Source organism: Ceratotherium simum, chromosome 21 (genome assembly GCF_057802395.1).
Source record: "Ceratotherium simum simum isolate JZ-2026a chromosome 21, ASM5780239v1, whole genome shotgun sequence".
Lineage (NCBI taxonomy): Eukaryota > Metazoa > Chordata > Mammalia > Perissodactyla > Rhinocerotidae > Ceratotherium > Ceratotherium simum.
In genome coordinates this window covers 29,190,618-29,210,644 of record NC_141920.1, presented here as the reverse complement: position 1 = coordinate 29,210,644, position 20,027 = coordinate 29,190,618, and the positions used below count along the sequence as shown (strand labels likewise).

Here is a 20,027-nt window from a genome sequence, read left to right as displayed (position 1 = left end):
AGAGTGCGCGCGCGGCACCCGGGGCCCGGGAACCGGCCAGCTCGTGGGAGGGGGCCCAGGGGAGGCGGCGAGGGCGGGCGGAGGGCGGGCCCCGCGGGGATGCGCCGGGGGCGGGGGCCGGGACCGGGGGAGGGGCGGGGGCGCGGAGAGGGCGCGCTCCTGCTGGGGAGCAAGGAGGCGCGAGGGCGACGAAAGGAGGGAGCGGGGCGGGCGTCCAGGGCAGGGACGCCGAGGGCTCCCTCCACAGACCACTACTCAGAGTTCAAGGCCGGGCGCTCAGAGAGGAAACTGAGGCCAGAGGGTTTCCCCTTCGTGAGGGAGGAGCGCCCGGCTCGCGGCTCCAGCCCAGGCTGCGGGCGGCGGCGTGTCTCCCTCAGGCGTGTGGGGATGCGCGCGGCCGCGGCCCCCTTCACTCGGCCCGCCTTCAGCCCCCGGGTCCTGCCCGGCCCCTCAGGCAGCGCCCTACTTTCAGCGTCGGGTCTGAGGAGAGGCGCGCTGAGCAGGGGCTGGAGGAGGAGCCGCCCGTCCGCGCGTCAGGTCGGAGGCGCTGCCCTCCTTGCGCCGCTAGGCGTCTGGGTGAGCACGGCCGGGCGATGGGCGGGGCGAGCAGGGGCGGGGCGGGGCCGTGAGCCGGCGATGGGGCGGGGCAAGCAGGGGATGGGGCGGGGCCTGAACCGGCGATGGGGCGGGGTGAGGGGCGGAGCGGCGGGGGACTGGGCGGGGCAAGCAGGGGGATGGGGCGGGAAGAGGGGCGTGGCAATGGGTCAGGGGCGGGGCGCTCCGGACGTGGTGCACCGTCTCCAGGCGTGGTGCTTGCGCTCTGGGAGCTCCAACCTTGGACCTCACCTGTCCAGGAGGTGACAGGGGCGGGCCCGGCCGTACAGAACAATTGTGAAAGGTGTAATGTCTGATGCTTCTGCCTGATCTCTGAATATCCCTAGGATGGAGTCCTGCCTCTTCCACTTACTAGCCTGTGGTCCCTGGAGAAGTTATTTAATCCTTTAAACTTCAGTTTTTCTCATCTCTAAAATGGAAATTGTCAACTTAAAAGCAAATTCGCCTATTGAACACTCAATATGAGTTTATTCAGGAATAGCCAAAAGAATTGCAATTCAGAATGTGCATGCTATGGCGGAAAACAGAGGGGAACGTGCTTTTATAGAGAAAAGGGGGAGTAGGGGAGGGCTGTTCTAAAAGAAAGTTCACTGGGGGAACGTAACAGTTCAGGGTGGCAACCGGCTTCTCATTGGCTGAGCTGAGGCATTTCTCATTCGCTGGGCTGTTGCTGCGTGGAGAGAGAAATCTTCCTTCAGTAGTAAAGGTACCTCTCTTTCTGTTTGGAGTAATTGATGATGATGATAAGGCATGAGCGCTCCCCCTACAGGTCTTCCTGTCTCCATTTTAGTTAAGGTTTCTTTTATTAATTTCCACAAAATAATAATAAAAAGTACCTGTGCCAAAGGTATTGTAAGATAAATGAGATGAAGCATGTAAAGAGCCTAGCGATAATAAATGCTCAATAAATATTATTATTACTGTTGTTATTAAAAAGATCATTCAGGGGGCTGTCCCAGTGGCGCAAGCAGTTAAGTGCGAGCACTCCACTGCAGCAGCCCAGGGTTCACTGGTTCGGATCCTGGGCGCCCACTGATGCGCTACTTGTGGAGCCATGCTGGGGTGGTGTCCCATACAAAGTAGAGGAAGATGTGCACGGATGTTAGCTCAGGGCCAATCTTCCTCAGGAAAAAAAAAAAGGAGGATTGGCATCAGATGTTAGCTCAGGGCTGATCTTCCTCAGGAAAAAAAAAAAGATCATTCACATTGACCTGCCGTTTAGGGACAGCAAATATTTTCCTGCTGTGGAATATCACAGCTTTCAATAGCCAAAGCCAACTGCTAGAACCTAAGAAAAATCACACTATGGCATAAGGATCCAGGACTGGTTTCCTCCCTTGAGATTCATAGTAAATACTAATAAGTCTTGGAACAAGAATGGTATCCAATATGTAGGTTATTGATAACATCCCAGGCTTCTTGTTAATAGGTTATCTCATTTACGCTTCAACCTCACAAGTTATTAGTTTTCCCCCTTTTGCAATGAGAAAATGGCAGGGAAAGGAGAAGCAACCTGTCCAGGATCACGTAGTTGGGAATGGTAGAGACAGGATTTAAACTCAGGCTTAGCTCCCATTTTCCCACCTCAGGGAATGGTGTCACAGCAACCACTCAAGCAGATATCTGGGAGACATCCTTGATGTCAACCTCACCTCTACCTTAATGTCAATCCATCAGCAAGCCCATCACTCCACCTTCAAATATGACTTTAATCTACGCACTGCTCACTATCTCTACCCACTAGACCTTTCTCCTGGAAAAGATCCAAGAGCCTCCTCAGCAGTCTCCCTCATGTCACTTGCCTTCCTTAAGCCCATTGTCCACACTGAAGCCAAGAGGGGGTCTTTGAAAAATATAAATCAAATCATGTTACCCCCTGACCTGCTCCCTTTAAAGTCCTTTAAGTCTTCCTGTTGTTCTTAGAATAAAACCCAAACTTCCTACTAACAACTACAGGGCTCTACATGGTCTCCCCCTTATACTCCAGCTTCATTTCACATAGGTGGATTTACCTGGACAATAATGAATCTTCAGTGTCAGGGCCTATGCAAGCAAGGGCCCCTCCAAGGCCCAGGGAGAAACAGCAATGTGTTCACCAGGGCATATGTTTTTGTAAATGTTGCAGAAGTAAGATATTTAACTGTAATCCTTTAAGATCGATACCTCTTTCCACTCCAACTCTCCCTCTATCACACGAGGTTGGTGGCAATGGAGTACCTAAAGGGTTCAGCTAAGGCAGGGTTGAGTTAGGTGTATGTTTAATCTAGGTTCAGAGATGTTTTGGACTGAATGTTTATGTCCCCCCAAAATTTGTATGTTGAAATCCTAACCTCCAGTGTGATGGTATTAGGAGGTGGGCTTTGGAGAGGTGATTAGGTTATGAGGGTCGAGGTCTCATTAATGGAATTAGTGCCCTTATAAAAGAGACCCCAGAGAGCTCTCTTGCCCCTTCTGCCAAGTGAGGACACAGCGAGAAGACAGCTGTCTATGGACCAGGAAGCAGATTCTCAGCAGACACCGAATGTGCCAGCATGTTGATCTTGGACTTCCAGCCTCCAGAACTATGAGGAACAAACATTTGTTGTTTAAGCACCCAGTCTATTGTAGTTTGTTATTGCAGCCCTCAAAAAACTGAGACAGAGGGATCCATTTATATGGTTCACAGTCACTCTCATCTATAGCAATGTCATTGCTGTCCATCTCAGTGTGGGAATGGCTTCCAGGAATACTCTGGCTGCCCACTATGCTGACTCACCCTGCACGGTGACATGACGGTGCAGGGCCATACGGGGTAGTAGTGCCCAGCATCGGGAGGATGTACATAGTGGGTGGGAAACAAGATTTGAAACATGCAGAGCCAGAAGAAAATTGTCCCCATCATCAGACATAGGAAACCATAAGCAGAAGATTTGGTTCTCAGCAAAGCCTAGTTAAAGCAGTTCTTTCCTGGCAGAAATATATTTGGCAGTGCGGCATATACAATTATAAATGCACGGCACATTTTTTCTTCCTCTCTAATAGGAATTGCACAAACCAGAGATATCAGACTCCTGTGTTTGTCAGCCATGTGGCGAGCATGTGGCAGAACAATAAACAGCTAGTATATCCATGTGGGAAGTTGCGTGTCTTATGATCTCATTGTATTGTGTCATGTCTTACTTAGCATTTCTACCCTAATGATGTCTGGTGCTTACAGATGAAATGGCCTGCAGATTGTAACAAAAGTAATAATTCTTTAAGAGGAATAGATACATTTCAAATTAAAGTAATGAATAGACTTGGATTGTTTAATAATAATTAATTAAAATGAGTGTATATAATTTATGATTATATAAATACATTGGGAAAAGACTTCTTTAACCTGAAATACTGTCATGGATGAAGATTTAATCTTTTTGGGGGAGCCGTTGACAATAAACTGGTTAACATGCCGTCAACTCAAAGAGTACTTAAAATTAGTCACTATACAAGACTTACAGCGCCTATATGAAAGAAACTTAGAGGTTTTCCTAAATTGGACAATAATCCTAAAAATTTACGTGGCGTTAAGCTTTACAACTTGAAGAAAATTGTTTAAACTATCCACAAAAAATTAATCAATCTTGTAAAGACCAAATTATCTTCTTTATATCTTTATAGAAAGACAACACAATCATTGTCTTATGACTAGATGATAAAAGAATATACAGCAAAAAATGTAGAGAAAAAATTATCGTAGAGCTATATCATGCAGTTAATTAAGAAAAATGCTTGCTGGGGCCGGCCCCGTGGCTTAGCAGTTAAGTGCGCGCGCTCCGCTACTGGCGGCCCAGGTTCAGATCCGGGTGCGCACTGACGCACCACTTGTCTGGCCATGCTGAGGCAGCATCCCACATACAGCAACTAGAAGGATGTGCAACTACCACATACAACTATTTACTGGGGCTTTGGGGAGGAAAAAAAGGGAAAAAAAAAGGAGGAGGATAGGCAATAGATGTTAGCTCAGGGCCGGTCTTCCTAAGCAAAAAGAGGAGGATTGGCATGGATGTTAGCTCAGGGCTGATCTTCCTCACACACACAAAAAATAATGTTTGCTATGTCTCTAGATTGTATGAAGTTTGTGATATTTGTCCGCTTTTAAAATTTTGTACTTTGTTGTTATTTCTTCTGTCATTATAAAAAAAATGTATTCCTTTTCTAACCTAATTATGTATTTATCACTTTGTATTCTTTTTCTTTAAGAACAGAATACCCCAAACTTGATAAGCTTCACTCCCCACAAAACCTGGTCCCATCCCTGCCCAACCCTGTCCCCTTGCTCCTCTGTATGCTAGCCATATTGCAGTCCCTCTACGCCCACTGCTTAGGAAAGTGCCTGGCACATAGCAGCATCAGAAAAGTATTGTAGATGAATGAATGAGTGATTCAGGAACTGGAATGTTAGCATGTTAACTACATGAAAATATGAATTTTGTCTGTTTTATTCATTGTTACATTCCCACATCCAGAATAGTGCCTGGCATACAGCAGGTGCACAGTTGTTTTTTAAAAAATGAATCCAGACCTGTTCAACTGCATACAATGCTTCTTTCCACTGCCTCCAGTTATTCCCAGTTTACAAAGCACTTCCCCAAGATCCTCTCCACAGCTCTGAGAGGCGTCATTTTCATCTTAGAGTTAAGGTTAAATGGAGGATCAGAGGAGGAGAAGTAACTTGCTGCAGGTCAGCCAGTCAGTGGCAGAGCTGAAATTCAAACCCAGATCTCCTGGGCCAGAAAACCTCATCCCCCATGGCCCTCCCGATAAGATGTTCCACAACAGAAAGGTAGATGGTGAAGGAGCCTGTCCTACAGCCCAGAGCAAGCGGGTTCCGGGAAGAATTACTCTGCATGGACACCAGGTGGCGCTCATCCACAGAGTAGTTACGCTCGTCTGATGGCACTTGGTAAGGAATGCAACACTGTCAAAACCAAACTGAACCCCAGTTTAATTTGCTCTCAACTGTCCCGCTTTTGCTTCCTTGGCCTTTGCTCTTTGGGCCTGAATAGGAAAACCTAGTCTTTCCCTCCTGAGTAGGGAAAAACCTAGTTCTCCACCTCCTGTGTGTTTCTCCTTTACTTTGACACAGAATGCTTTACATCTGACACTTCTAGTCACCAAACGTGTGTGGGGTTTTTCCCACACCAAGCAATTCTCCACGGCACCAGCTGGGTGTCCTACAATTTTAGTTAAATTCTGACACTATCTACCTGGAGATAGTGTCAGATCCCACAGGTTAAGGGTCAGTCCCACAAGACTGCTCTCCACTTCAGATGCTAAACGCAAGGAGTGGTCTCCAGGTTATCCAAAACTTCTGGCCAACTTGGCTACAAATGGGAGGTTCCCACGATCCTTCCTCGAGTTCAATTAATTTGCTAGAGCAGCTCACAGAACTCAGGGAAACACTTAACGTTTACCAGTTTGTGAAAGGATATGATAAAGGATACAGATGAACAGCCAGATGAACAGATACATAGGGCGAGGTCTAGGAGGGTCCTGAGTGCAGAAGCTTCTGTCCCTGTGGAGTTGGGGTGCATCACCCTCCTGGTATGTGGATGCGTTCACCAACATGGAAGCTCTCTGAACCTCCTACTATCGGGGTTTTTATGGAGGCTTCCTCACATAAGGCTGGTCAATTATAAACTTTATTTCCAGCCCCTCTCCCCTCTCTGCAGGATGGTGGGTGGTGGGGCTGAAAATTCCAAGCTTCTAATTATGGCTTGGTCTTTCCAGTGACCAGCCCCCTCCCAGGAGCCATCCAGGAGCCTACAGTATCAACAGACAAAAAGATGCTCCTAGTGTTCTTATCACTTAGGAATTTACAAGGGTTTCAGGAGCTCTGTGCCAGGAACTGGGGGCAGACACCTGTATATATTTTCTGTTATCTTACAGGGCCTCAGTTTTCTCCTCTGTCAAATGGGATTAATGCATACTTCCTAGCCAGGTGATATGTTTTGGGGCCTGTGCATACTAGATGTTCAATAAGCTTGTCATCCTTCTGACAGGGCCCAAGGCAATCTCCAGCTATACAAAACTCTTCTTAGCCCTGCACGTGGGCCAGAGGATGATTTCCAGAAGGAATGAGAAATTCCCTTTTGTTGATCACTGACTGTGGTAGGCGGAAAAATGACCCCCTTCCTAATCCCTGGAATTTGTGAATGTTAATTTATATGGTAAAAAGGAGGGGAATGCATCTTTGCAGATGTGATTAAGTTAAGGATCTTGAGATGGGGAGATTATCCTGGATTATCCAGATGGACCCTAAATGCAATCACACGTATTCTCAGTAAGAGGGAGGCAGAGGGAGATTTTACACACACAGAGGAGAATGCTACATGAAGACAGAGTGATGTGGCCTCAAATCAGGGATTGCCAGCAGAAACCAGAAGCTAGAAGGGGCCAGGAACGCATTCTCTCCTAGAGCCTCCGGAGGGAGTGCAGCCTGGCCAACACCTTGATTTTGGCCCAGTGAAACTGACTTTGGCCCAGTGAAAGAGGGACAGAGCTGTGGCCCCGGGGGCAGAGGCAGGACAGGCAGAGGCAGGACAGAAATCCCGTCTATGAACTGGGACTCAAGACATACTGGGAGTGGGGAAGGAGTTCACTACTGGGGACACCCAGATTCTGGGCCTGCTTACTAACCGCGATTCCAGAGAGTGTTGTTCTGGAAATATCTCTGAGTTCCCTTCACAGGCACAGAGACGCGCGGAGACCATCTTGCCCCAGACCCTGCCAGAAGGAGGGGGAGGGGCATGTGAGCCTGATTATCTCTGCCTCCTCCCTCCCATGGCACTCCTTCCTGCACCATGCGACATCATATCGTGGGTAAGAGCTCTGCTTAGGCAGAAGATAGATCTGAGATTTAATGCCGCCGCTGCCATTTACTTATTGCATTATTTTGGGCAACTTAGCTCCACTAAACCTCAATTCCTTCATCTGTAAATTGGAGATACAATATCACCCTCGCAGAGCCGTTGAGTGGGCTCAGTCTTCATGTGGTGCTGATAGTTAGGGTGGGTGATTGATAATGCTAAAGGATAGCTTACGTGGCACACACAGCCTTTGTTAGACGACAGGCACTGTTGTAAATGTTTTACATTAATTAACTCATTTGTTCCTCACAACAACCCCAGGAGGTAGGAAATATTATTATTCCCCTTCTAGAGATGATGAAACTGAGACACAGAGCGTTTAATGACTTGCCGAAGGGCACATAATTAGTAAATGTTAGAACTGGGATTTGAACACAGGCAGTGAGGCTCCAAGCTGTACTTACAACCACTACATTATCCCGGCTTTAAAAATGGTTAACTGCTCTCATTAATTACAATCGTTAAAATTTCTATGCTAGGAACATGTTGACTCACTGCATTTGCTCAATAGCCCTATGAGGTAATGTCTGCTATTATCCCCACTTTATAGAGGAGGAAACAGGCAGGAAAAGTTGTTATTGCTGAAGGTCACAGAGCTAATAAGTAGCAGACCTGGGATTCAAATCCATGCAGCCTGGTGTCAAAGCCCTCACTCCTTTTTTTTTTTTTTGTGAGGAAGATCGGCCCTGAGCTAACATCTGCTAATCCTCCTCTTTTTGCTGAGGAAGACTGGCCCTGGACTAACATCCATGCCCATCTTCCTCTATTTTATATGGGACTCCGCCACAGCATGGCCTCCCAAGCAGTGCGTTGGTGCGCGCCCTGGATCCGAATGGGTGAACCCCGGGCCGCCGCAGCGGAGCGCGCGCACTTAACCGCCCGAGCCACCGGCCAGCCCCAAAGCCCTCGCTCTTAATCACTACATTATATTACCTATGTATTGACGATGATGATGGAGGAGAAGAGGTGGAAGAAGTGCAAGAGGAAGAAGAAAGAGGAGGAGGAGGAGGAGAAAGTAAACCTGCGTGATGCTAACAACCTGTGATGTGTCCGGGTGTCAAAGCTGAGCTGGTCCCCTTTCTACAGACACTGACGCTGTAGAGAAGCGGCAGCAGCGTGAAATCCTTAGCGGTAGGAGTGGAAACTGAAAAGATGCAGGAAAAAGCCCAGAAAGCAAAGCCCAGGTCGAGTTCAAGAAAGCTGAAGCCATGAGGTGGCACAGTCCATGCAGAGCGCCCTCCCGCCCTGGTTCTCAGACTTCACTCGGGGGAGTGGGGCTACGTGAACTCGGTTCCCAGGCCCCAGCTCGGAAGCTCTGACTCAGTGGGCCCAGGTGGGGCCGGGGATCAGCGTTTCTAATGCGCATCTGAGGAGCTTCTGAGGCGGTGGTAGAGACTGATGAGGACGCACTCTGACAGGACGAGGGAGCTGCTCTGCTGAGAGAGAGAATGGAGCGTGTGTCTGACACGGCGGGGCTCACCAGACTCTCCTCTGCTCCCCACATTTCTCAGCCCCCTGCTGGGACAGACCACATGACTAATTCTAGCCAATGGGCTGTGGGCAGAAGGGACATATATCACTTCCTGGCTAAACTGTCAAAGAGCCAGTGACTGCAAATGTATCTTCCCTGCTCTGGCATCTGGTGACCTTCCAGGTGGTGGCTGGGTCTCTGAGCAGGAGCACATTCCCTGACCACCCCATGCGTAGGACATGTTGTGTGAGAAGGAACGAACCTTGGTGGTGGTGACGCACTGAGGTCTCAGGGTCTGTTTGTCACAGCAGCAGAGCTGTGTGGTGGCTTTAAAACATGTCTGCAAGTTATTTGATGCCCCTCCCATCAAGAGGTGGAGTCTGATTCTCTTCCCCTTGAATATGAGCTGGCCTTAGTGCCTGGCGTTTACTGCATAGAATGCAGTGAATGTCACACTGTGACCCCCAAGGCTAGGTCATACAGGCTGTACAGCTTCCTCTTGGCTCTCTTCGGATGCTTGTTCTTGGCATCCAGCCACTATGTTGTAAGGAAGCCCAGGCCACATGGAGGGGTTATGCGTAGGTGTTCCAGCTGACAGCCTCAGCTAAGGTCCCAGGCAACAGCCGGTGTCCACTGGCAGACATGTGAGTGAGCCTTTGAGATTAATCGAGCCACAGCCACCGTCTAACTGCAACCACTTGAGAGACCTAAAGCAAGAACCACCAGCTGAGCCCAGTCAACCCCCAGAACCTTGGGAAATATGATCTGCCTCAATAAGGAATGATTGTTGCAATAAGAAAATGGTTGTTGTTTTAAGCCTGGGGGCAGTTTCTTACACACCAGTATACACAACACACAGGCTCCATGAGGTGTCACACCTGGCCCAGGACTGGAAGCAGGCGCTGCGTAAAGGTCATCTGATCATTTCTCCTTAGTCACAGTCTGTGTCCTGAACTGCCTGCCCTGCTCCACTCGAGGTATCACGTCTTGAACTATTCATCTTTCTGCTCCTAATTTTTTAGCTTCTGACCTCATCAATCCTTTTCCCATCTGTGCTCCCTCCTCTCCTCACCCTTGGCTGCAAGCCTGGGTATAAGTCCTGTTTTTCTGCATTAGCAGAGAAAACCCTGGATTTTCCTTCCTGAGCCCATGATCCACATGCTGTCTCTGGTGCTCACTGGCTGTCTGGATGTATGTGATTTCCAGCCCAGCCCTCTAGGACCCACACTGAGGATGTCATTTTCACTCCACCCCACTGTGCCCCAGCAGCTGGGCTCAGTCTGAGTTTGTTCTGACCTGGGATCAGAAACTGAAAACTGGTTCCAGATGTGGGGTCTTGGAGAAGAACAAATACCCCAGCAGAGGGGCAGGCTCAGGGCTCCAGCTCTGTCTTCCCAGATTGGTAGACGGGAGGTTGGCAGGGGTTTTTGGTCTTGCGGCCCAGCTATGGGAAGCTGGGAGAAGCAGAGGGTGCTAGTGGTTGGCATTGGCTGTGGGAGACCAATGTCATTTCTACTTTGCATGGCCAGGCAGATATCTCTCTCAATGATGGCTGCTAACAAGCTTGTCTGTTTGTAAGTCATAGTTTCACAAATCAGTATATAATCACACAGCAATAATGACAAGCCGCCATTTAGTAGCCTTTCCAATGCCAAGTGCTGTGTAAAGTGATGTATATGCATTATCTCACTTAATCTGTACAATAATCTTATGAGGCAGATACTATTATCCCTTTTTTTTTTTACAGATGAGGTAGCTGAGGCTCAGAGAGGTTGAGGAACTTATATGTTAACTTAAAAAGCAAATTTGCTTGTTATTTTATCTCAAAATGAGTTTATTCGGGAATAGCCAAAAGAATTATAATTCCAGAGGTACATGCTATGGCAAACCATAAGCAAATCCAGCAAACAAAAAAGGGGAGCTGTTTTGCGCCGGCCCAGTGGCGCAAGCGGTTAAGTGCGCGCACTCTGCTGTGGTGGCCCGGGGTTCATGGGTTCAGATCCCGGGCGCTCACCAACGCACAACTTGTCAAGCCATGCTGTGGTGGCGTCCCATATAAAGAGGAGGAAGATGGGTATGGATGTTAGCCCAGGGCCAGTCTTCCTCAGCAAAAAGAGGATTGGCAGATGTTATCTCAGTGCCGATCTTCCTCACACACACTCAAAAAAGGGGGAGCTGTTGTATAGAGCAAAAGGAGGAGTAGGGAGGGGCTGTTCTAAATGAAAATCCATTGGAGGAAAGTAACAGTTCAGGGCGGCAACAGCTTCTCATTGGCTGAGCTGCAGCATTTCTCATTGGCTGAGCTGTGGGAGTTTCTCATTGGCTGAGCTGTGGGTGTTTCTCATTGGCTGAGCTGCAGTGTTTCTCATTGGCTGAGCTATGGGCATTTCTCATTGGCTGAGCTGTGGCGTTTCTCATTGGCTGAGCTGTGGGGTTTCTCATTGGCTAGGCTATTGCTGGGTAGGGAGAGAAATCTTTGGTCAGTAATAAAGCAGTTTTGCTTTCTGTCCAAGATGCAAGTGTCCCTTTCTTCCTGCTTGGTGTATGACAATGTATGATAGGACGTAGGAGCTCCCCCAACAGGCCTTCTTGACTCCAATTTAGTTAAAGTTTCATTTATTAATTTCCACATATCTAAGATCAAAAAGTAAGTAAATGGTGGAGCTGGAATTGAAACTTAGGTTAACGACCACATTTGTAATCAGGATCGTGCAAGTTAAGATGTAATGTGATACCATTATGTACCCATTATATTGCCAAAAATTAAGAAGATTGATAATACCAAGTGTTGACGAGAATGCGGAGCAACAGGAACTCTCAGACATTGCACGTGGGAGGGTAAGTGAATGGCCCGCTTTGGAAAACATGTTTCTTGTAAACCTAAACATTCACATACCTCCAATACAACTCTTCACTATATACACCAGAGAAACTCTTGTACAGTCATGTGCCACATGACGTTTCAGTCAACAACAGACCGCATATACGATGGTGATCCCATAAGATTAGTACCATATAGCCTAGGTGTGTAGTAGGCTACACCGTCTAGGTTTGTGTAAGTACACTCTATGATGTTCACACAATGACGAAGTCACATAACATCCCATTTCTCAGAATGTATCCCTGTCGTCAAGCAACCCATGACTGCACTTGTGTGGGGTGGGGGAGGATGGGACGGGGGTTCAGGAACAAAAATGATTACAGCAGCATTAGTGGTAATAGCCAAAAATCGTGTCAGTCAGAGACAGGCAGGAGACAGAAATCCCCCCAGTTATTTTAACAGAGAGAATTTAATACAAAGAATTGCTAACTAGGTATAAAGTTGCTAACTGGGTGGCTGAAAGGTTATAAAAAGAACTCTAAGATATAATGAAAGTAGTGCTTGCAGGAAGCATCTGCCACCCCCAGGGCTGAGGGAACAAAGAGAAGAGGCTGAATTTATTAAAACTGAAAAACGGAGAGGAGGAGCCCTGAGGGGCTAAACTTCACATGTCTGAGAAAGAAGCTCTGCTCAGCTGGGGCTTGTGTCTCGGAGAACAGAGGAGGACCAGGTAGGCAGGAACTCAGACTTCACGGGGTGGGGAGGTGCCAGGCCTTCTGGAGCTGGTGCTTCTGAGCTCAGGGGAAGAGCCCCATGGGGCTGGGACCTGGAGCCCTGAGAAGGGGGTGCTGGCTGGTGCCGCGGGGAGGAATTGCTGCCGCGAGGTGAAGAAGCATTGCTGGGTGGTGCTCATGGGAACAGGAAGCTGCAGAGAACAAAGATGAAGATGCAAGTCCTTTCTCCCTCCTCCAGGCTGGTGTTGGCCCTGCAGCCCCGACCTGCTTGTCGGCGAGGTCTGACAAAGCCTAACCCAGAGCAGCTGGGATCACAGATGTGTGGTCTGTGGGGTCCTGGCCCCAGCATCACAGAGCAGGTATGTTTTTAAAGTGTTTATTTAGTCTTAATTGTGGTACAATGTGACATAACATAAATTTTACCATTTTAACCATTTTTAAGTGTACAGTTCAGTGGCATCAAGTACATTCACATTGTTATGCCACCACGACCACCATCTATCCATAGAACTTTTGTCATTTTACAAAGCCGAAACTCTGTACCTATTAAACGATAACTCCCCACTCCCCCAAGCCCCTGGCAACCACTATTCTACTTTCTGATTCTATGAATTTGACTACTTTAGGTACCTCATGTAAGTGGAATCATACAGTATTTGCCCTTTTGTGACTGGCTTATTTCACTTAGCATAGTGTCTTCAAAGTTTATCCAAGTTGTAGCATGTGCTAGAATTTCCTTTTAAGGCTGAATAATATTGCATTTTATGTACATATCACATTTTGTTTATCCATTCAGCCATCGATAAACAGAGAAGTATTTTTTATATTGTCAAACATTATATAAAAATCCCAGGTTAGTCTGACTATAAATATTGTATATATAACGCACCTCCCCCCTTTGCCTCTGAATTCAATGGGTTTACTTTTTCAAGCCCATAAAAACAATATTCTAACGACATGCAAGTAGATGTTCAAAAATAAAAAGGTCTTGGGGCCAGCCCAGTGGCACAGGGGTTAAGTTCGCGTTCTCTGCTTCAGCAGCCTGGGGTCCACAGGTTTGGATCCCTGACGCGCACCTACGCACCGCTCATCAAGCCCTGCTGTGGTGGCATCCCACGTGCAAAATGAAGGAAGATGGGCACCGATGTTGGCTCAGGACCGATCTTCCTCGGCAAAACGAGGAAGATTGGCAGTAGGTGTTAGCTCAGGGCTACTCGTTCTCACCAAAAAAAAAATAATAATAAAGATAAAAAGGTCTACCAATAATCGGGCCATCCTGACACCAGGACTTCTTTATTTTCACCTGCTCTATGGTGAAGTCTTTCTTATAGGCAGATGTAATTTCTCCAAGTTATGACTCCATAACTGAGTGTTCTGCCCCATCATAAACCCCGTCACCTGCTGTCACAGGGTTGTTGTTGCCAACCCTGAGTGAGTGAAATGCTGGTTTCTTCATCATTTCTCTCCTTGGCTTCTTTGAACATCTGGATTGTATTCCTCAGGACTGTTTTGGTAGCAAATGAGAGAAACCCTACTCAAGTCAGCTTACGTAAAAATGAATTGGTGTGTGTGGTGGTGGGTGGTGATGGTGGAATTTACTGGTTTCGGTGGTGGAAAGAATGCAGTAGGAACTCACAGAACTGGGGCCTAAAACCAGGGATGAAAAAGAGCCAGCACTCTTCCTCTCTGTCCATCTCCTGTGTGGTTCTCTCTCTACTTCTCTTTGAAGGGTATAGCCTCTTTCTTTCCTACTGCAGACAGGTCTTCTTCACCTGGTGGGGAACACGGCCACTGGCAGCCCTAGCTTGGCAACTGTGGTAGAAAGAGCATCCAGATAACAATCCCAGAGAGGGCTGTAATTGGCTCTGTTGAGTCACATGCCCACCCATTGGGCCAATCATGTTGTTAGGGTGACCATGAATTATAATTGGCCAGGCCTGATCACATGCCCATCCCTATGGCCAGGGTGATGACAGGGCCTGGGGCTTTCAGATAAAGAGGAATGAGAAGGCCTTCTGGGAAGACAGAAAACAACTATCAGGTCACTACCAGGGGCAGGGGAGGTCTGTTTTTCACCGTGGCCACACTAGGTGAAAATCCTCACACATTAAGTTCTTTCTTTGTTTTAATAATCACTTTGTGAGAAATTCCCAAGGATAGGATTACTGTCATAGTGCTGGCCAGAAGGCATGGAACATGTTTGTATTTTCAAAGCATGTTCACATCTAATATCTTATTTGTGCCTCGCCAAAAACCCCGATAAGTGACAGGAAAGGAATCAATGACACAGAGAAGTTGAGTGGTGGGTCCAGGGACACACAGCGGATGAGGGCAGAGGAGGACCCAGAGCCCTGTCTTCCCGACTTCTATTCCACAGCTCTCTCCCAACAACATCAGAAAGGTTAGACTAGTGGTGCAAGGGCTCAAGCCCAGGGTCATCTCTGGCCAGTTAAGGGAGGGAGCTTCGTCTGCTGTCTGCCCCTTGGAGGAGCTGGGCCAGCTCCCTGGAGGAGCTGAGCTGGCGGCCCCTGCCTTCAGAGCCCGCGCGCGCTCTGATGGGGGACATCCCTCCGCTGGACCTGGCCTCCTCCCAGTGGGCATTCTCTGCACGCAGCTCCTCCAGGACACTGTGAAGGTGCCTCAGCGTGAGCAGCAGTCTCTGGTCTTGGACCTGCATCTCAGCCTAGGAGAGAGAACAAGTCTGTGAGGGGGCTGGACGTTCCCCAGAAAGTTCCCATCACTGTCTCATCAGAGACAAGCCCACAACCTCACAGAAGCCATGTCCACCAAAGCCTCTGTTTCTCTGCCTGCAAAGTGGAAAACAAATTACTTACCTTTCAAGGCTCTTATGAGGACTGAATGAATTAGCCCACGCTCTAAAATGACGTGCTGGACTACCAAGGTCTGTGATTATCTTCATCATCATCATCATTATTAAACATTATTATTCTTGCTTACAACCCCACTATGTGCTTTAATCCTCACTGTCACAGACAAATCCTTTTATAGGTATTAGGGTGATAGTGACAATATTAAAACAAGGCGGAGTACACCCTGCAGGCAGGCAGGAGCCCTTTACAACAGAGATGCTCAGCATATGGTATGCGGAAACCCTTGGGTCCCCAAAACCCTTTTCAGGGAGTCAGCGAGGTCAAAGCTACCTTCATCACAATGCTAACCTATTATCTGTACTTTTTACTTTCATCTTCTTATGAGCGTATATCTTCTTATGAGGGTACAGTGGAGTTTTCCAGAAGCCATGTGACACGTGATATGGTGTCAGAGCGAATGCAGAAGCAGATGAGACTCCAGCTGTTTTCTATTAAGGGAGACCCTAAAGAGATTTGCAACAATGTAAAACAGTGCCCCTCTGCTCATTAAACATTTTCTTTGAAAAATATAGTTATTTTAAATAAATTATTAACCTGTAATGAATTTACTATTATTTTTAAATGCATTAATAAATAAATACTAAAGGGCCGGCCCCGTGGCTTAGCGGTTAAGTGCGCGCGCTCTGCTGCTGGCGGCCCGGGTTCGGATCCCGGGTGCGCACCGACGCACTGCTTCTCCGGCCATGCTGAGGCCACGTCCCACATACAGCAACTAGAAGGATGTGCAGCTATGACATACAACTATCTACTGGGGCTTTGGGGGAAAAAAAATAAATAAATAAAATTTAAAAAAAAAAGAAAAGAAATAAATACTAAAAATTTCTGTTATGGCTTCTAATTCGGTCAATGTTGATAGCTATAACTCATATGAACAAGAGCTTTTTGGTGGGTCCTTAATAATTTTTAAGAAGGTAAAGAGGTCCTAAGACCAAAAACTTTGAGAACCCTCCACCATCCTCACTCACCCGTTTCCACTCCTTCCCCCATTTTCCCTAGGGATATTTTTTCCCATACATTTTCACTCTTTTGCTTTCTCTTTTGAAATGTTAACATTTTATTTTTCTGACTAGGTAATTCTTACACATGATACAAAATTTAACAGCTGCAAAAGGGCATGTAGTGAAGCGTCTCCCCCACCTCATCCCACTCTATGCCACAGCTCAGTCTCCCCCCCTAGTGGCGGCCACTGGGAATACCAGTTTTTCCTTCCAAAGCCGGCTCGGGTACAGGCATTCTCGATCTGTCTGTTGCTCTCTCCAAGAAATAATTACTAATATGATTTCTCCGTTAAAAATAGTATTTTTATTTTCATGACAAACTAATTACTACACGAATGAGAAGACAAAGCCCCTTTCCTTCCCTCCAGCAGTTAGTAATACCATCGAGAGAGGAGAGAACTAGAAAGAGAACTGGAGGTGAAAGCTAGACCACCTCCCAAGAACACTGGGATTCCTCAGGCTGCACCTCGAGGGCTAGCAGGGCCACCCCTCCTAATTCTCGGGAAAACATTAATTAAGTCTGGGTTTTCTCAGTTTTAGGGTTTTCCTCCCACATGTTGTTTTTTCATCCAACCTTTGGCGCCAGCTCTGGGTATGTGCTCCTGAGGACAGCGCAGGGAGGCGCCCAGCACGCAGGCGGTCTTAAGGGAGGTAGTGGACCTCGGCGCCTTTGGCTTTGAGGGCGGGAAACCCTGACCACAGTGGCTTCATCGGTAGGGAGGTGAGCTGTCTCACAGGGCGCGGACCTGCGATGAGGCGGGCTCCTGGCTCAGTTTGCTCAAGCTCCGCTCTGCCTAGCTCTGTCCTCCTGCCGAGCGACCACCGTTGAGCCATCAGCCTGGTTTGCTTTGTCACGAGACGGCTGCAGCTCTCTCCCCTCTTTCAGATCCCACCGGGACTTTGGCACTTACGTGACCCCGGGAGAGGAGGGAGAGCACGGACTTTGGTCCATAGTGGGCATTCATTATTGTTACCAATTTGTTCTGCTGCATGAAGTGCCTGTCCAGTGCTGGTCCCTCCCCGATGGTCAAGTGGGGCTTCTTGGCTGGGCTCCAGAGGGGCCCTTATGGAGTCATGCAAAGTCCATGTGATGGGGTGAAAAACAAGCTTGACAGGGAAGTTTACGAGTCAGGGATCAGCAGGAGGAGACTCAAGTCTCCCATCTCTTGGCATCACATGGAGGGAAGTCCTTGGGCCTGGGAGGCTGTGCCCCAGATAGGCTCTGCCCCCCACCTTGTTCTCCCTCTTTAGTGGGGGAGACATGCTTTATCAGGTGGAGATCGGCACTTTGGGTTCAGGCACCAAGCGGTCTCAGCGTGAGCACCTAGTGTTAGGGGAGCATGAGAGGGCCGCCGCCCCGCCTCTGGATGCCTGAGGAACATAGGAAGCTGCAGCTCCTGCTGCTGGAGTCCCTTGGGCCCAGAAGAAGCCCTCCTGGGTCAGCCCCTCCCACTGGGGTGAGGAAAGCATTGGGTCCCAGCTGGTCTGTTGCCTGGCAACCCAGAAAGGTCATTTTTGGACAGTCCTGTCTGTCCCTCCCTGGAAGGAGAAGCTGGCGTATTGGGACACAAACCTCCGGTGCCTTCCGAGCTTCCCTGAACCACTCCCTTCTCTCTGGGCTGGTGACCTCACGCACTTTGGGGCTCCCCTGTTTTTGGACTTGGAGAAAGCACCACAAGGAGAGGCATAAGGCCTGGCTTCCTGAGCAGCCACTGAGGGACCGAGTAACATAACTCCTAAGTTCAGGAGAGTTAGTGCTCCCCGGGGCGGGCCTTTACTAACAGGAGATGGGAGACAGGAGTGAGCGGGCAGATGCACGTCCTCTTCTTTCTCTCTGCTCCAGGGAGCAGATTCTCCTTCAACCCTTGCAGAGAAACCCAGCAGCCAGGTAAAACAGCTGCTGGGAGAGGCGCGGGGCCTCTTCAGGGCTCCTTCTGAGGCGGCCCCAGCTCCCTAACACATGCATCACCCGGCCCTGACTCGTGCCTCCACTCCCTGTTTCCCCACTCGCACAGCTCTGGGCTGGCACCTCCGAATGAATTGTTAGCCCCCCAGGCTTTGCGCAAGCCTCTTCTTTCTAGAAGATCCAGGCTAAGGCAGCGGGTGTGCTCCATGTCCACCTGGGTCAGGACTGTAATAGCCGACATAGACGTGCCAAGCAGACGCTAAGCGAATTACACCATCACCTCACCGAATTCTTACAATACCCCCTGCAATGTTGGTGTCCCCACATTATGATAAGGAAACAGGTTCAAAGAGATAAAGCCACTTGCTAGAGGCCACACAGCAGCAGAGCTGGGCATGTACCCAGGACTCAGTGTAATTCTGAAACCAGTCTGGCGGGCACTGCACCCAGAGCCTCCTATGTAGGCCACGACCTACTTACCCCAGCACCTGAGATGGCGATTGTGCACTGCGTGGCTGGTCCCGGAGGGGTGCCTACAGGGCCTACACCCCAGCCTGCAGCCTCTGCCCCAGCCAAGGGGGCACCTGGGAGAGGGAACCAGGGAACCTTGGAAGGTGTGGGGTGGAGGCGTCAGGTGAAAAGAAATGCAAAGCCTTACCAGCTCCTTTCTCAGCCACTCCAGGGTCTGCCCAAGATTCAAGGTTGGCTCTTCTGCTGCTTCCATCTCAGTGTCCTTGGGAGAGACCTTGACGCTGACCTTGGGTAGGGCCTGAGGGACCTTCAGCTTGGGTAGGCTCCCACCTGCTTCAGGCTGGGAGCAGGGTCTGGCCAAGTCACTGAGGATGGAGTTAATGAGAGCACAAAGTGGCTCACGTTGGAAAATGTAGTTTTTTTTTTTTTTTTTTTAAAGGGCTTCAGTGCTCTGAACAGAACAAGGAGGGAGGGCGGGAGGGAGACCAGTGGGATATGGGCGCCTCAGTGCCTGCGGGCTCCAGAATCCAAAATCTGATGCCAACAGGATCACAGAGACTGTAAAGCTTTAAACGATAACAATAATAATTATTATGAGAATAGATGCCCCTGTCCCAGGGCTTGTTTTGCTCTCAGACCTTTGCATATGTGTGTGTGTGTGTGTAGATGTGTGTGTGTGTGTGTGTGTGTATAAAATCTCATTTGGTGCAGATACTGCGTCTGTGTCCCAATCCCCTTCCTCCCTCCCTCACCTATCTGTAGAGTCTAGATAAAGGGAAATGCTCACTCTCCAAGTCCCCTTGCTTCTGGGATGCCCATGCTGCCCATTTCTAGTAAATACAATCAAAGTAGAAATCTGCTGTTAGATTTCTAGGAAAACTTTTACCCACCTGATAAAAGGAAAAAGGTCAGTGGTGCGCTCCCTTTACTCCTACTTTCTTCCCCTTCCTTCTGCCTTGAATGTGGATGTGATGCCTGGAGCTACAGTAACCATCTTCCAACCATAAGACAAAAGCCAAGATAGTTGCAGAGGCATTTGAAATCACTGAGTCACAGAATCACCAACAGCATCTGCCTGTAGGTGAGACAATAAACCCAATTTTTAATTGGGCAAACTCAGTCCTAACTGACACACCATTTATTCTTCACAACACACTATAAAGTGGCTATTCTTTAATTCTCTCTTTCAACAAATACTTATTGAGTGCCTACTGTGTGCCACATTCTGCT

At 48.5% G+C, this 20,027-nt stretch overlaps 1 protein-coding gene across 1 annotated transcript; it reads right to left on the bottom strand.

Annotated features, from left to right (window-relative positions):
- Positions 1–14,980: 14,980 nt before the first annotated feature.
- C21H20orf202 (chromosome 21 C20orf202 homolog) lies at positions 14,981–19,050 on the bottom strand. Its single transcript, XM_087444890.1, has 2 exons — positions 18,985–19,050; positions 14,981–15,214 (listed from the first exon to the last, which is right to left on the bottom strand). The coding sequence occupies exons 1-2, from the start codon at positions 19,048–19,050 to the stop codon at positions 14,981–14,983; spliced, it is 300 nt and encodes a 99-aa protein (XP_087301016.1).
- Positions 19,051–20,027: the final 977 nt, after the last annotated feature.

Coding starts and splice junctions, on each gene's coding strand:
- C21H20orf202 (XM_087444890.1), bottom strand. CDS start 19,050: ATGGAAGCAGCAGAAGAGCCAACCTTGAATCTTGGGCAGACCCTGGAG. Junction 15,215..18,984: donor AGTGGCTGAGAAAGGAGCTG/GTAAGGCTTTGC, acceptor TCTCTCTCCTAG/GCTGAGATGCAGGTCCAAGA.